At 40.5% G+C, this 17,546-nt stretch overlaps 1 protein-coding gene across 7 annotated transcripts in view; it reads right to left on the reverse strand.

Annotated features, from left to right (window-relative positions):
* Nucleotides 1–9,553: 9,553 nt before the first annotated feature.
* Nucleotides 9,554–17,546, reverse strand: part of LOC127161398 (tripartite motif-containing protein 16-like protein) — an 18,384-nt gene continuing 10,391 nt past the window's right edge. Inside the window, exons 4-6 of one of the 7 annotated variants that reach the window (XM_051104166.1) lie at nt 13,287–13,443; nt 13,126–13,185; nt 9,554–12,072 (exon numbers count right to left, since the gene is read on the reverse strand). In XM_051104166.1, coding sequence (XP_050960123.1) covers nt 11,534–12,072; nt 13,126–13,185; nt 13,287–13,443 — 756 coding nt within the window. In that variant the 3' untranslated portion in view covers nt 9,554–11,533. The remainder of the gene's footprint in view (nt 12,073–13,125; nt 13,186–13,286; nt 13,444–17,546) is intronic. The other 6 variants (XM_051104164.1, XM_051104163.1, XM_051104170.1 and 3 more) reach the window with 6 other exon arrangements.

Consider the following 17,546-nt stretch of genomic DNA (forward strand, 5'->3'; position numbering starts at 1 on the left):
GCTGGGACTTGGCTTGACTCGTGGGGGACAGCTGTATCTTGGCACAGAAAGTGTAGCCCTGACTTAGGTGATCTTTGTGGCTGCGATCTGGGTCTCACCTGGCTCCTCCTCCCCCCCTCAGACCCACCCTGGACACTTCTGTCTCCTCCTTGGCTCAATCCTCCGTCGTCACCACCCTGGACTCGGTTTGTTGTCCTCCTCCCGGGAGTCCGTCCTCCGCCTAAGGCTCCTCCTACATTGAACTTTTTGTTGCCTGCCCACGTCCACTCTTTTGTTTTGTTTTTCCTTACGGCGCAAGGTCGCGCCTTCTGGGAGGGGGGAGTAGTGTCAGACCCCTTGAACTGTTCTGTGTTGGTTTTGCCCTTGTCACACCCCCGTTGGACTGTTATGTTGGTTTCTCCCTTGTGTCCTTGTATGGTTTTCCTGTTCCGTTTCTTGTTAAGTCTTTATTGGTTAACTACCCACACCTGTCCATGTATCGTTTGCACCCCTTTATAAGTTGTATTCAGTTCAGTGTTTGTCAGACCTTGTTGTAAGTTTGGTGTGTGTCGTCCTGCTGTTCCTGTTCCTGAATCTAATGACAATATCAAAATAAGTAAACAATTTTTACAGGCACACGCATACACAAACACTTGAATGTATAAAAGGTATAAATGTATAAAAGAAAAAAGATTTCCTCATGCAAACATGTCCGTTCTGTGAATGAATGGTTTACAAAATGGCAGTGTAAACGCTCTTCACACAGCATGAGTCCATGTTTCTTAGTCATGTGCCAACATTCGGCTCCATAAAGACCAACTAGACGCTACAGCAGTTTTATAGACCTTTGCCTTGAAGTTTTCTGGGATTTTCTTATCGCATAGGACATGTCTCCACTTCATCCATGCTGTATTCATTTTTTCTCTTATATGAAGGGTGGTGTCTCTGTTTGAGGTGAACAAGGACCTGAGGTATTTAAAATGGGCAGTCTTCTTCAATTCTTGCCCACTTATAAGTATAATGCCATCGGTTTGAGGGCCATATTCAAGGTACTCTTGAATCAACTTTGCAGTATTTATTTTGAGCCCGTTTTCACTTATGGTCATGCAATTTCTGCACTTGATCCTCAAGATTCTCTCGCTCTGAATCTGCTGGAGCGACATCATCAGCATACAGGAGTGTCCAGGGATGTGGTCTCTGGATATCAGCCGTCACCGTGTCCATGCGGAGGATGAAATAATGGCTCTTTGCACTACAGACCCTGCAGATAAAATCCAAGTGGTGTGTGTACAGTTCACAAGCAGCCCGTTCTGTTATATTATTAGGTGAAACAGAAAAGAAACATATATATTTTACAGAATTTGTAAAATGACTGTTTTTAAAACACTAACAAACATTTCTGTCTCAGAGTTAAGAACTAAATTAATAACATGATCCCTTCATAAAGAGAGGGGGGTCTGTGGGTCACATGATCAGCAGGCCTCATTCATTCATCCTGATGTGTTTCCTTCACTCTGGTTGTGATCCTCTCATGCCCTCTGCTGTTCAAACCTGCTCTCTGTGTGAGAAACCACTGAACACATGCATCTGTCTCCAGCAGGGGGCGCTTCACATTTCACAGGCATCACAGTGACTTTCTTTCATTCTTCATCTTATTCTGGGTTAATCAAAATGATTTTCTTAAAGAGGTCATCGGATGCTAAGTTCACTTTTTCATGTTGTTTGAACATTAATGTGTGTTGTCAGTGTATGTACAAATCTACCCTATAATGACAAAAATCCATGCAGTGGTTTTTAATTAATCTGTAAAAATAATATCCCCTTTTTCAAATCGAGCCGTTCTCAGATGCCTGTCGTTGTGGCGTCACATGACAGAGGACACTCCCACAATACTTGATTGACATGAGACTTGATTGCTTGATTGCATTTAACTTAAAGTTAGCGAAGGCGGGATAGGCAGAATCACGCTGATAGACACACTCCGTTTCTTCAGTTCTCAGACAGCGCGCAATCAGTTCTCAGTGCTCAAATACACACACATTAGTCAAAATGTCTATCGTGTTGAGTATCTCACGTAAATACAGTCAGTTATGGCTTAAGTGAACGTAAACAGGTGGGTGAAAACTGTCAGATGTGTGTCACTGTCAGTATTACATGTATGCTTTCCGTCTTAAAGGGCCAGCATTCCTAATTGCATACCTATTTGTGTCGTTAATGTTAACCAACAGAAAATGTAAAATAAATGTATACATGTTAAGTAAACCTACTATATCTGAAAAATGAGTTTAATTTGTATCTCTACCCAAAAATTTAAATTGTCATCATTTATTCCAGTTTTTCCAAATTCAATCAAATTTCTCATAGGCTTAACTGATTTGGTCTAATTAGAGAAGATTTAATAACTATTCTTTTTGAAGACTATAAAATAGCTACCAAAACAAATGTTGGTAACTGCAGTTTGACTAAAAGCAATGACTAAAGTTGACAAAACTGCAATGACTTTTCATCGACTAAAACTATGAAAGACTCAAATGTGACTAAGGCCCAGTGTTGGGAAGGTTACTTTGGAAATGTAATAGGTTACAGATTACAAGTTACTTGATTTAAAATGTAATAAGTAGTGTAACTTTTCAATTACTTCATAAAAGTAATGTAACATTACTTTTAATTACGTTTTGATTACATTTCTAAATTTCTAATATTTTCAACTGTTAATTATTTTGAAACATTTAAACCAGGCAGAGTGAACCTTACAGTAGCACTCAACACTGATTACTGTCAGACCTTCAAAATCCTTCATCACTTGAATTAAGATTATAATAAGTAAGGGATACTATACATCTTTATTTTGCGATAACAACTGGCTGAATGTACATTATCTCACTTATTACACAGCTGTTTGATAGGTTATTTAGATGTTTCTTGTCAAAATTATTAGACACGAAACACTGATCTGAGCTGAAATATTTGAACGCAAAGCTTCCACAAAGAAATCAGTTGCTAGCAAGTTCAAACTAGACATTTTAGGGACACAGTGCAGTCATACCAGTCTTCTTACACAACATTTCACCACATAATTAATTAAGTAGTAGCACTAGTTTGTTAGGTATCTTATAATCCATTACAGTGGGAAAAAAAGGCAGCAGCTGCGTTTGTATTAGTGATGCGCGGATGGCGGTTTATATCCGCGGGTCGGGTAATAAAAAAATGCATTCTGATTATTTACGGGTGGGTCGCGGGTGGATGAGATAAATCAATAATGACGCAAATATTCGCTACATTTTCTAAAATATGAACCTGTTTTAAATACTTTGTATGTGTGTCTGTTCTCCTGTTCGACAGAAAAGGTGACATTCCAGGTAACGTTTGAAGGGAGTTACGCCTGTGTTAATGCTGTTGAGTAGGGTAATATACAGTGGTGTACCTGCGTAAACCTGCGTATACCCATTTCTTTATCAGTCGGCTTGCGTATACTCTAAATTCCCTCTGATGCGCATCATTCAGTAGTGTCCTGCATTAGCCAAAATCGTGACAGGCCACCATTTCCAATTCAGTCGTATGTGAATAAAGGCAAATATTCGCTCAATAAACCCAGTAAAGATGGTAAGGACCGTGGCGCCAGCTTCCTTTAAAATATGTTTGATGTTTGATCAGGGATGCGCTCCGTCCGCGCCAGCACCACATTTGCTGCTGTTCATACGCGAGAGCATGTCAAGGGAGGCACGCCGAGTATTAAAATAATAATTATTATTGATTACTAATTTGAATCAGTCCATTATAATGAAAACAATACATTAAAAGGAAAATAATTAGATATTTATGATCAGAAATTTCTTAAACTGGGTGAACCCCTGTAAATTTTAGTCCAAGGATCCAGTAGGCGTTCAAACACCCAACCGATTTCATCAGAAATTGCGGAGAGTCACGTCCACGATACCAGGATGACAGAATTAAGAAGTTAAGAAATTGTCCACATAATATTGAATTAAGCTTTAATATTCTATTAGCTAACCAAACGCAAAGCTTCCACCAAGAAAAATTATAACTTAAGTTGCCCCGAATGAGCCTGAGCTGTGTAATAATTTCATTTAAAGCACAGCCACCACAAATTCAGACTTTTTTTTTTTTTTTTTTTTTTTTTACTTTTTTTTTGGACTTTTTATGTCTTTTATTGTGATAGGACAGTAGAGAGATGACAGGACAGAGCTGGGAGGAGAGAGGGGAGCGGGATCGGCAAAGGACCTCGAGACGGGAATCGAACTCGGGTCACCGTGAGCACAGTTGTGCTATATAACAGTCATCATAATCATAACAAATAAGATCATAACAAGAAATAGTTTAATAGCTATGATACTGGGTTTGAAATCCAATGTTTGCATAGTTATGACAGAAAACACTAGCATCTAACAATGCCTTGGAACAAACAATCTTAAAAAATAAAGTTTATGCAAAAACCCAAATAGGAAATAAAACAGTTATTGAATAAGCATGTGTCCTGTTCTGTGTCCTAAACTCCTGAAACATTGGTGTCTCATTTTAGAGCAGTCAATGCAATTTATGAAGGAAAGTCAATTAAATCTGTAAGTGGGGGTGGGTGTGTGAAAAAATTCAGATGTAACCCCCTTTGTAATCACTGGCATTTTTTAAAAGTAACTGTAATTTAATTACACGTTTTTCTCAGTAACTGTAATTAATTACAATTACATTTATTTCGTAATTAAATTACATAATTCCATTACATGCAATTAGTTACTCCCCAACATTGCTAAGGCCATGTCCACACTAACACATTTTCGTTTGAAAACGCATCTTTTTCTCTCCGTTTTGGCCTTCCGTCCACACTGACGGTGACACGTTTAGTCATGTGACGCATCCATGTTATACCGGTAATTGTGGCTGTTATGTGCTATTCACTTTCACACTGCTGATAAAGATTTATCTGTAAACTCTTCATATTACAGTCCTAAAAAGATGACAGAAATTGTACTCTGACTCCTGCAGCTGATTTTTAGATCAAACACAAGTGCGCGCGACATGGATGCGTCAGTGAATGTGGAGATATTTCCGTAAATAATATGATCTAATTTATATGAATAATATGGTGAATTTAACGTTTTCCTACGTTTCAGTGTGGATGAGAAACATTTGGAAAACGCTTGAAAATGCAGGTGTGGACGGAGAGCGTTTTAAAACGGAAACTTGTTTTCAAATGTATCTGGATTAATGTAGACGTAGCCTAAGACTATCAGGCATTTTCGTCTCAAGATAAAGACTAAGACTAAATCAAAAATGCCTGTCAGAATTAACACTGGTCTGTTACGCCTCAAATATGGCACATGAGATCCACTTTCCTGCAGAGTTTAGTTCCAACTTAAATCAAACTCGCCCACCTGCAATTTTCTAATGATCCTGAAGATAATGATTAGGATGTGTAGAGGGTCGAAATCATAAATGTGTAATGTGTAAATACAGAAACAAAACAAAACAAGAAAAAAAGAGAAGATAACAGTGGATTTCATGTTTGGTTTACAATTACGTAAAATGAATATGTGAGTAAAGAAAGGGAAACATTTGTGAATGTAATGTGATTACAGTTATACAGTATGTAGAATACCTGATGTAATGTATTGTTCACATACACATGCCATTGGATTACAGAAATACATGCACTTTCAAATACATGAAGTTTACATTGAGTTTATTTTAATTTGAGTTTCTTTTTCTTGAAAGTGAATGTACAATTCATGTTTCTGTTTTATGATGAAACAAATGAGAAAGAAAACAGAGTTCATTAAACATCGCCAGAGCTCACAGCATATTCATGTTAGGGCTGGGCGATACGGCAAAAATAATTTATCGATAATCACCTTTAAAAATATTGTGATATTCAATAATATCGTTACCTCGCCCTGCCACACCTACATTTAGGCTTAACATCCCTCTCTCGTAACGGTTAATATCCAATTGTAAACATTTTGACATTTTATTCCAACACCCATATTGATAAATCTTTAATATAAAAGTCTGATGTAAACATTTTCACAAAAATTTACAACCACACTGTCAATGGCTACAGATTAGAATGACAGAACACAAATTGTAAATCATCTTAAAAGAAAAGCTAAATAGAAAAAAAAGTGAAGTTATTCATATTATTTATGTATTAGTTGTAGGATTGTCCCACACGCTGAAAGGATTCTGGAGCAGCTCCAGCAATACGCCGGGTGACAAAAGTCGAACGCCCACTACTAAACTTAACCTCACAGCCCCCTAAAAAAACCACAAGCGAGGCGGATCGGGCAGCGGCTGAGGTTACGGCCGATCTTTTGGAGGATGTAACTGACGGAGAAGAGAATTTCACCCCTTTTCAGAGAAGGTGAATTTGCTGGTTTTCCTGTCTAAAAATCTGTGTTCGATTAACTTCACACTTCACAAATGTTTAATAAATTTTAGGTTATCCTTATATATTTTTTAAGCATTATATTGGGTCTAAAATCGAAATCATATTAGTTTTTTCTTTTCAGTGATTTCCATACGCAGTTGATCATTTATTTATTTATTTATTTATTTATTTTTATTTATTTATTTGGATGCAACATAATTTGTTTTCAAAAGAAATTTGCTGAATAACCTACATGAGTTACTGTTCAAGGCAGTTTGTCAATAAACTGAATATCTAAAATGTGATTCATTGCGTCCTGAATAAACTTTTTTTTTTTTGGTGCCATGTGATCCACACCTCACAGTCAAGTTATTTTCTTTTTGGCGTTAAACATTAGATTTCTTTGTTTCATTCGCTTAGTATGTCTATTATTTCTGTTCTGTTATATATAAATGTGTAATATTTCTAAAGATATTTTAAACTTTAAGGCTCTTCTCACAATTGAAATAGATACAGCCTGTGTCTTATCCATAATACCTTTAATGATGTGCTTTAAGGTGTATGCATGCATTAAAAACACAAAAAAGGTAAGTGTATGGTAACTACTAGGCTATTGAAAATATATTTGGCGACTTCCTGTTTTTAGCCTATCATTTGTCATTTTCCTATATTGTCGATTATTGTATTATAATTCATGTGTCTCTTACTTTTCTACAGACATTGCACTGTGTGTGTTCTATTTACCCTTCGGGTCTCTTCGGTCTGAGACGGGTAACACATGCTCAGGTGTGTTTGATTAAGGTTAGAATTTATGCTGCATTCACACCATGTCGTAATTTTGAGATGACAACACGTGACATTCTGCTCTTCTATTTTCTATCTCTTCTATCTGGATTATGTGTTTCTGTGGCAACACTATCAACACCAAATCCCTCACGTGCTCCTGAACTCTGCGTCGTCATCTTGGAATCACAGTAATTACGACATGGTGTGAAGGCAGAATAAACTCTGCTGGAAAATGGATCTTGTGAGCCACATTTGAGGATCTCTGGCCTATATGAAACAACAGGTTCTGAAAAGCTGTCTTTTGGTTTGAGCCATTCCAGTTCAATTGAGTGGATAAAGAATGGCCAGTCAGTGTTTCTCATAATCTTTTAGTTGCATTACAGGGCCGCCTACACAAAACCTGCTTGGGCCCGAAGGATACAAAGGTTGTTCTGGGTCTGAACGGGCTGGCCAACACTGGGCCATTGTTTAAATGAATGTGGACAGTCTGCTATAGTGTGGTCTGCTCACAGAGAGCCTACGGTGAGACCAAAGCTATTGCCATCGCCTGGGCAAGCCTGTACCGGACCTGTTTAGGTTTGATGTGGTCTGGCCCTAGACCACTGTGCCCGCAAACAGCCAGCATGGGCCCCGCAAGGACATGTTTGCAGGGTTACTCCATTTTACCACGGATGCGTTTACAATTACCACAGCATCAGCTACACAACGCTCCTTCCCTTATCTCAAGGAACCGAAGTTACGTCAGAGTTTTCTGCTGAGGGGGTTTAACAGCAGGACTGAAAATAGCTTATTACTTTAAATTGTGATGTTTTTAGAGTTGGGGTACTCGGACTCGCACTTGGACTCGAGTCTGGTCTCGAGTACAATTTTTAGGCAACTCGGACTTCTCACGGACTCAGATGCATTTTTACTCGGACTTGACTCAGAAAATATGCCGAGTCCATCTGAGTCCAGAGACAGTTGACGGAAATGTCACTGACTCATTATCCCGGAAGTAATATTCAGTATTTGCATGTGTTTTTAAGTCTTGTCCAGTAGTTACTTGAAAGCCGACAGGTTTATGTGCGCACACACTCAAAGCGCGCTCACAGAACGCGCCTCTCAGTCAGTGCGCGAATGCCGAGTTCTCTTTCACTTTTAATAGGTTCTGTTATTGCTACACACGTGCTCGTATTGGAGACTATTCATGTAAATGAAGTCGATTTTGTCTTAAGTAAACCTGAACAGTTGGGAGAAACACTGATGCGTCAAAATATTTGATCTGTGCGTCAGATCTTAAAGCCGCCGACCGCATCATAAATATTAATCAAACAACAAATGAAAAAGAGAAAATCACTCATTTTACTTGACTGAATCACTTATTAACTTTAGTAAGAGTCATATTTAATGTATACAGAGAAGATTTTGCAGTGTTTTATTTTAACATTTATTACTTAAAGAAATGTCTGTAGTCTGTTTCTGTAATAGCTTTTAGATAGACCTACCTAAAAAATAAATAAAATTCTAAAATATGATTTCATTTGTATTTTTGATTAATATATTTATTTATCCTTTTGTTTGTAACTAATAGGCCTACTTAGAGTGTTTACTTGCCTTCAGTAAGCTTGAAAATGTTTTACTTACATTAGTTTTTGCTGTATTAAAATTGTTATTACTATTAAACATGGTGGCAGTTTCTAGCTTCAAAGAAAAATAATTTTTCTAACATCTTTGCAGCAATAGTTTTAATAGGCCTGTAAGGTTCCATCCACCAGCCCAAACGCGGAGTCCAGTGGCCTGGTTGACGGTTTAATGCATGTTTAGTCTTTTCACAGCGCTTCTGCAAAGTTCGCTTAATTTATCAGGATTTAGTTTCAATTTTAATCTAGCTCCATGTTTAATCTGACTCCAATTTTATATGATCGTTAGAATTTAGGTGTTTAATTTAGGCTGATCACAAATATCAGTTATGTATTAATTTAAATATCTGATCATTTCAGACTCGCTATACTTTCAATTATTCGTTCATTGGGGACCCGATGCCGCTCAGAGTCTGGCGCCGGCCGATTACGCCGATCTAACGATCACAAAAACGCCAGTCTGATGCTGAGTCAGAGGTCTGTAGGTGACTAATACCCTTTTTGACAGCCGCCTACTGCTTGCCTTCACAAAAAAGTGTAGTTTACTTTAGTCTCTTCCCGTACAACTTGCTAACATCAGCGATAGACAGAAATCAGGAGGTCTCAGATGATGTGCCTACTGCTCCATTCAATCCTGAGCCTGCAGTTTGCTCTATCCTGGTCGTAATTTGCGGTAGCACCAGCCTCTTCACAATCTACTGGAAATAATGATTTCAGAAGAGTCTAAAATGAATCACATATAATGTTTTATTTGTCAGGTAAAAATGTATCACGCCAGTTACATAGTTTAACAATGAGAATCCAATTCAGAATTAAATTCAGTTCCAATTCAAATAAACACATAACATCAATTACTCAAAGATAAATCTAAGAGTGGGAGATGCATACCTGACCGCAGAGAGACACACAGCAGCATGTGAGAGATTTGGAGGCAAAGCTCCAGAGACTCTCACACACAGTGTGGGGTTTCTTCTGAATACAGAATCCCAAAGTAGTGTTTTGTCACTTCGCTTATATACCCAGACCAAAACAAACAAATCTTCCAATCAGTTGTAAAAATATAAAGACCTTTTGGTTTGCCAGGAGATCTCATGACCCAGGGTCACACCTGGCTGGAGATTCTCACCCGACCCTAAGGGGAAAACACACCCCTCAGCAGCAAAACACAATTCTACAACAGTGTTCAGTTATCCTCATAATATAAGTGACTGCTGTGAAATTGAGACCATTCTACCAATCGCATGGAGACCTTTAGAACGATACCGAACATGAAAGGGAAAATTCAACATATTCACAAGATGTAACACATGTAGTATATGGACATTCTTAGTGACTTTCAGTGGAATCTTTTGGGGGAAAGGAGTGAGATGCAGGGAGGGGAGAGGAGAGGGAGGAAGGGGTTGTAAGTGAGCAATAGGGGTGGGGTTGTTTGCTCTCTTTGAAGATCTCTTCTCCAGATTAGTTGTATTGTTTTGTTGCATGGCATCTGTTTTTGTCAGAGTTCCTGGACTTTAAATTCATGAGGAAATAATTTCACATCTTACAGGCCCAAAACCACTTACGGGAAGTATATGTAGGGCTTTATATACAGTGTGTACCATTGTAAAGACTAGGTTTATCCCTCACAGCCTCATTTTCATCCAAGAAAAAAAAAAACCCAAAACACGCACAGCCAAAATCAGAAATAAAAGAGGTGCATTTTCTGTTCCCATTCACCAAGATACCTACTCATTTACCCCTTGAAGATACCCTTGAATTTATACATTTACTATATCAATGAATAAAGTCAAGTCCCGCCCTATAATTTTTTCACATTCTAAAACCTGTTTCACTCTGAAATATGTTACAATACATAAGTCAGCTATAACTTCTGTTACATGACTTTAAGTTTGCTAAGCAGAGTATGGACACTAATTATGAGATGTTGTGAAATCAAAAATCAAAAAGGCAAGATCCACTAGAGGTTTGCTTTTCTTGCATTTTAATTGACATTGCGTTTTTCTAGTTGTAAAGGTTAAAAACAGGGGTGTCCAAATTCGGCCCTAGTTCTTGGTTTAGCTCCAGTTTGCCTCAACACACCTGCCCAGGGGGTTAAGGCTAGAAGGAATACAGCTCACATGCGCACATCAATCTAACATTATTTTTGTCATACTGTACAACAATAAAACTGTTTTTGTATTAAAGCAAGGGCTAAGTTTAGGGTTGGGGTATGTGTAGACGTTAACAAACACAATCCAATAGGTAGAACAATTCATTTCATTGTTAGTTTCCGGTCGGAGCTGTATCCTTCTAGCCACAACCCTGCCAGGGGGTTTCTAGTATGCCTAGTAAGAGCTTGATTAGCTGGTTCAGGTGTTTAATTGGGGCTGGAGTTAAACTCTGTACTACACCAGACCTCCAGGAACGAGTTTGGGCACCCCTGGGTTAAAACAATGTTAAGATACTGACGAACAGTAGTGTTTACTTGGACTCGGACACGACTCAGGCTCGGCCCTTTGGGACTCGGACTTGAGTCCGACTCGGCCCATTTTGGACTCTGACTCATCTCGGACTCGACTGGTTAAAAACTCGCACTCGACTCGGACTTGACTTAGGTGGACCCGAACCCAATACTAGATGTTTTTGATGTAAAATCATTATAACAAGTGGACCTCAGAGAACACAAGACTAGGATTGTGACACAAAATTACATTTGTTTTCATGAGTCTCTCTTCAAATCTAAGTTAAGTCTCTAGTCAGATGTTCAGAAGTCAAGTTGCAAACTGTGTCATTTTGCTGCAGTTAGGTCACACAGTTTCACTGATGATCCAGTAAAAACATTAAACCCAGGATAGAGCATCTGAGTGAATGTGGTCTGGACTGTGTGGATGAGGCTCACTGTGTCAGAGACGCTGTAGAAGGACAGAGTTCCTGCTCTCTCATCCACATACACTCCTATTCTACAACAGCGGATAGGCTTTACAGGGAGAACAGTCTCGATGTTTTTGTGTGTGAATATGTAACTGTTAGGCGTGCAGTACAAACACCAGGACCGATCATTAGATCCAAATAAACACTCATGACCTTGTCCCTTCCTGCTGATGCTCTTATATGACGCTGATATACGCACATATCCACTCCACTCCATTTCCCAGTAACAGCGTCCACACACACTCTCTCTACACAACACCTGATAATAATGATCAAATCTGTGTGGATGATCAGGATACGGCTGGGCTGTGCCAGTGTTAGTAGCTGCTCTGTTTCCCTCAGACAGATGGATGTGTTTATACACTGTGTTTGGATCCAGAGTCAGAAACCTGCAATCTAATGAAGATAAAATAAATAAGACTAATTTCATGTAGTTTACACAAACATACAGTACTGTGCAAAAGTTTTAGGCCACTAGTATTTTCACCAGCTAAAAAATGTTTTAAAGTAAGTTATTTCTATCTTTTGCTGTAGCGTGTCAGTAGGAAATATCAGTTTACATTTCCAAACATTCTGTTTGCCATTAATTGTAATAATCTAGTGAGATTTTAGTTTGCACAAGGAGTCTGACAACAGCCACAGTGCTCCACACAGAGATCTGATCTCACCATCATCCAGTCTATCTCTGGAATGACATGAAGACACAGAACAAACTGAAACAGAGTAAATCCAGAAGAACTGTTTCAACATCTCCAAGATGCTTCAAGAGACCTACCTGCAAAGCTACCTGAAAAATTTTGTGCAAGTGCACCTAGGGCAAAAGCTGCTGTAAACGCAAATAATGGTCGCACCAAATGTTGATTTCATTTAGTTAATAGAAGGTAATTGATAAAGAAAATCTAATGACAGCATCCTCATTTTACAACATTACACAAGTGCCTAAAACTTTTAACAGTGCTGCAGCTTTGCAGGTAGGTTTCTTGAAGCATCCTGGAGACTTTGTCACAGTTGTTCTGGATTTAGTCTGTCTAAGTTTGTTCTGTTTCTTCATGTCATTCCAGACAGACTGAATGATGATGAGATTAGATCAGTGTGGAGCACTCGCTGTCGTCAGACTCCCTGTGCAAACAAAAATCTCACTGGATTATTACGATTAATGGCAAAATGAATGTTTGGAAATGTAATCTGATATTTCCTACTGACACACTACAGCAAAAGACTGACTTTAAACCATTTTTTAGCTGATGAAAATACTAGTGGCCTAAGATTTTTGCACAGTACTGTATTTTTTCAAATGTAAAATTGTTAATTCCAGGACTTTTTGTTAATTACATACATCTTTAGTTTTGATATGTATACAGTGTTTTAAACAACACTCTGAACTCAGGTGTGACAGTTTTTTAATGAAAATCATGAAGTCATGTTAGTGTATGTTTCATAGTGTCTTACACTGCAGAAACTCTGGCCTGGTCTTCGGTTCTTTGAGGGGAATAATTTCACTGTATATTACTGTGAACATACAGACACATAATTAATGTGATTCTCATGGGAAACATGAATCTCTTCCATATTGTTTTTAATAGTTTCTTCTATGTGATATGACACATTACCTCTGCCAGATATCTGTTCAATCTCTTCTTTGCAGAAATCCTCCAGTTTTTCTTTCAGTTTAGAGACTGATTTTCCCACATCATTGAAAGAGAAGTGAGAACTGATGATGATGGGTTTGTCTGTAGATTCAGGAGGGACAGAGAAAGACTGGAAACTCTGCAGGAGACAAAAACAAACAAACTTATTTTTAATGCTAGTTTTATTTTATTTTTTATTTTTTGTTTCAAATCTTGTGTGTGTTTCTTTTCTATCATGCACTCTAATGTGCTTGGACCAAACCGAATAACAATATTAAATACTCAAGTAATTACCATCATACACAGTTGATTAAAGCGATCAACTCCACCTATGTTTAAAATACCAATCTAAATCTGATCCAGGCATAGTCTTTAAAGTGCTCCTATTATGCCTTTTCAAATATGATTTTTTATGCAGTGTGTCATGTAGCTGTATGTGAACATAAACTATCTACAAAGTTGTGAAGCCGACAGTTCACGATAAATAAAGTTATTGTCTATCAAAAAAAAGAGCCGGCTCACAATCGCCTGAACGAGTCGTCAGGAATTCGAATCTTATTGTCACAGTTGAGAAAGGCAAAGACGTGGTTAGTTTTGATCACAATGTTTATTTGACGTAAACTCAAGGACTTCCAACATAAACAAACGAAGGGTGATGAATATCCATAAGGTGGAAGCATAAAGCAGTATAAGGTTCAAAGTCTTATCTCTCAAATAATCCTTTTAAGTTCGTTTCCAAAAATCCTTGCATCGATCCATCCAGGAAGGTAAGTAGAGACAGGTAGGTAATCCCAACGTTGAGACCTCGAGACCAGCCGCTGACTGAGTGGAGTGCAGGTGCTTATATCTGGTGCAGGTAAGTGGTAACAGGTGAGTCCAATTAGAAGGCTGGTGACTGGGAACAAGTGACTGTGGCTGGTGAGACCGGTGTGAGCCTGGAGGGATTCTGGGAAATGTAGTTCGTAGAGAAACCTGACCGAGTGACAGTGTGATGGAGGTTGGCGAATTTGTGACATTACCTCCCCCTCCCGGAAGGCACGACCTCGCGCCTAAAGGAGCCCAATCGTAGAGGAAGGATGGCACTGGTCTTACAAGGAGCCAGGGTGACGTTGGCCTTTCAGGGAGCCAGGGTAGCGCTGGCTTTTCAGGGAGCCAGCGTGGTGCTGTGCTTTCAGGAGGGCGTCCTGGAGGATAGGACACTGGAAGGTGTTCAGGAGGAGCGGGCTCCGGAGGTGTAGGCACTGGCGAGTACTCTGGAGGCGCAGGCTCTGACAGGCGGTCAGGAACAGCGGCCTCTGGAGGGCGCTCAGGAGGAGTGGGCTCTGGAGGATGCTCTTGAGGAGCGAACACCGGAGGGCGCTCTTGAGGAGTGGATATCGGAGGGTGCTCATGACTTGACTCTGGAACAACAGCCGTATCTTGACTTGACTCTGGAACATGAAGATCGGCTGTGGCTTGACTTGGTTCGTGGAGGTCAGCTGTGACTTGACTTGGTTCGTGGAGGTCAGCTGTGACTTGACTTGGTTCGTGGAGGTCAGCTGTGACTTGACTTGGTTCATGGAGCTCAACAGTGACTTGATTTGGCTCGTGAAGATCAACTGAGACTTGACTTGGCTTGTGGAGACCAGCTGAGGCTTGACTTGGCTCATGGAGATCAGCAGTGGTCTGACTTGACTCATGGCGTTCAGCAGTGACTTGACCTGGCTCGTGAAGACCAGCGGTGACTTGACTAGGTTTGTGTAGACCAGCGGTGACTTGACTTGACTCGTGAAGACCGGCGGTGACTTGACTTGACTCGTGAAGACCGGCGGTGATTTGACTTGACTCGGTTCAGGAATGACAGCCTTGACCTTGCTTGACTCAGGAATGACAGCTGTGAATTTGCTTGACTCAGGAACGACAGCTCTGACTTGACACTGGAGTGACAGCTGTGACTTTACTTGACTCAGGAGATATAGCCGTGACTTGACTTGACACAGGAAACACAGCTGTAACTTGACTTGAAGCTTGACTGGACTTGGGAACAACAGCTGTAACTTGGCTTGACTCGGGAAATACGGCTGTAACTTGACCTGACTCAGGAAACACAGCTGCAACTTGACTGGACTCAGAAACTTGACTTGACTCTGGAAATACAGCTGTAATTTGACTTGACTCAGGAACGGCACTCCTGGCCGTGACGAGGGAACTGGATTCGTTAGAGCATGGAACGGCACTCCTGGCCGTGACGAGGGAACTGGATTCGTTAGAGCATGGAACGGCACTCCTGGCCGTGACGAGGGAACTGGATTCTTTAGTGCATGGAACGGCACTCCTGGCCGTGATGAGGGAACTGGGTTCAGGCGAGATAGCCTTCCTGGCCAGGTGCTCTGGCTGGGCGGCCATCTTGGCCAGGTGCTCTGGCTGGGGGGCCATCTCGGTCAGGGATTTGAACGTGGCGGACACCATGGTCGGGGACTCTGGCTTGGTGACCATCTCGGTCAGAGATTCTACCTTGACGGCCATCTTGGCCGGGGACTCTGGCTTGGTGACCGGCATACTGGGGTGCTCAGTGTTCAGCGTGGTAGGGTGCTTGATGACCTGTGGGCCTGATGTTAGAGAGACTGGTTTCAGGGGATGGGCAGCGCATTTCAGCGCTGATTGGACGGAAGTGATTGCTGGGTCCGCCAGCTTTGCCCCCAGGTTAGCGCTGTTGGGCCCCCATTTGTGACCACAGAAAATCTTGGAAGGATAGGGGTGACCGTGGTCAGTGGCCCAGCATGTGGAGGATCTCGGCATAGGGTGAGCTGGCAAGGTGACGTGAGATTTAGAAGGGACAGGATAAGACTGGCACTCATTCTTTTTTTCCTCTTCGCCTTCAAAGTTAGAGCCGTTCAAATATAGAATGAGATTGATTAATTCAGTTAAAGAGAAATCACACACGGGAAAACTGCAGCGAATAGTGTTCTCATCCAGTCCCATCTGAAAACCGCACATAACGAGGCGTAGGGCCAGCCCACCTGATGGGATAGCTTGATGAATTCCGCCACGTACTTCTCTAGGCGGCGACCACCCTGACGTAGATTGCACAACCGATCCTCAGCCCACTGCTGCTTAGTAATGATTCCGGTCATTATGAACTCTAATCTGTGGAAGTAAATCCTCTTTTGTTTGGGCTGGTCTTCTGTCACAGTTGAGAAAGGAAAAGACGTGGTTAGTTTTGATCACAATGTTTATTTGACGTAAACTCAAGGACTTCCAACATAAACATTTGTGACACTTATTCTGTTACGGCCATACGTCATGAAGTAACACATTTGCATAATGCTCGCCCACGCACTACGTCGCAAACAACTTGCCCGCCCACACAGTACAATTTCCATGTGGTTTACATCATGTCAAGAAGACGCTGTATCCTACGCTGTGTTTTATATTCACTTCCAAAAGATGAATCTACAAAGATTGTATTTTCTAACGATCGTTTAAAATACATAGTTGTGTATGTTATGTTGTGTAACAACCCTGCACATGTCTTGCTAACCAGCTAACTCCCGCTTCTGTAGTTCTGTTGTTCAGCTGTGGACTCACTGTAGTCTGACAATTTGTGATTGATGCAGCTTGACTGTCTGTCTGTCTCATTAGTTGGAATAATGATAAAGGATGAGCACGAAGCGGCTTTCACACCGGATGCAGAAAGCGCTGCGCTATGAAACCCATTCATTTCAATTGCTTGTGCCGCATGAGGACAGCTTGTTTCTGCCTCGACCAAAGCGCACACGCAGCGGAGCACACTACTGGAGCACACACCACCCTCAAAGTTCAAATGAGTTGTTCAAATGAACTTTTGCCGCTTTCCATGTTCAGTGTGAAAGTTGCATTAACGCATCATACAATGTTGAAGTTTACAACATAGAGGTGTGCCCGGTTCACTTACATAAGTAAATTGTGAGCACTTTCCACGGTAGTCTGTGCTAACTTGTCGATCAGCCACTTCCATTTCATCGTCAGACATTCATCGAATTGGTATGTTAAAATCGAGGCCATCTTTTCTGTGTTCTATGTAAGTCTCCAGGGCTGTCAGTCAGGCTACGTCTACATTAATCTGGATAGATTTGAAAACGGAGTTTCGTGTAAAATCCCTCTCTGTCCACACTAGCGTTTTCCAAAAGTTTTTCATCCACACTGAAACATAGGAAAACTTAAAATTCGCCATACTGCGCATGTGTAAAAACTCACTGAGATGATACGGACGGAAGAGACATA

Source organism: Labeo rohita, unplaced genomic scaffold (genome assembly GCF_022985175.1).
Source record: "Labeo rohita strain BAU-BD-2019 unplaced genomic scaffold, IGBB_LRoh.1.0 scaffold_638, whole genome shotgun sequence".
NCBI classification, from domain to species: Eukaryota; Metazoa; Chordata; class Actinopteri; order Cypriniformes; family Cyprinidae; genus Labeo; species Labeo rohita.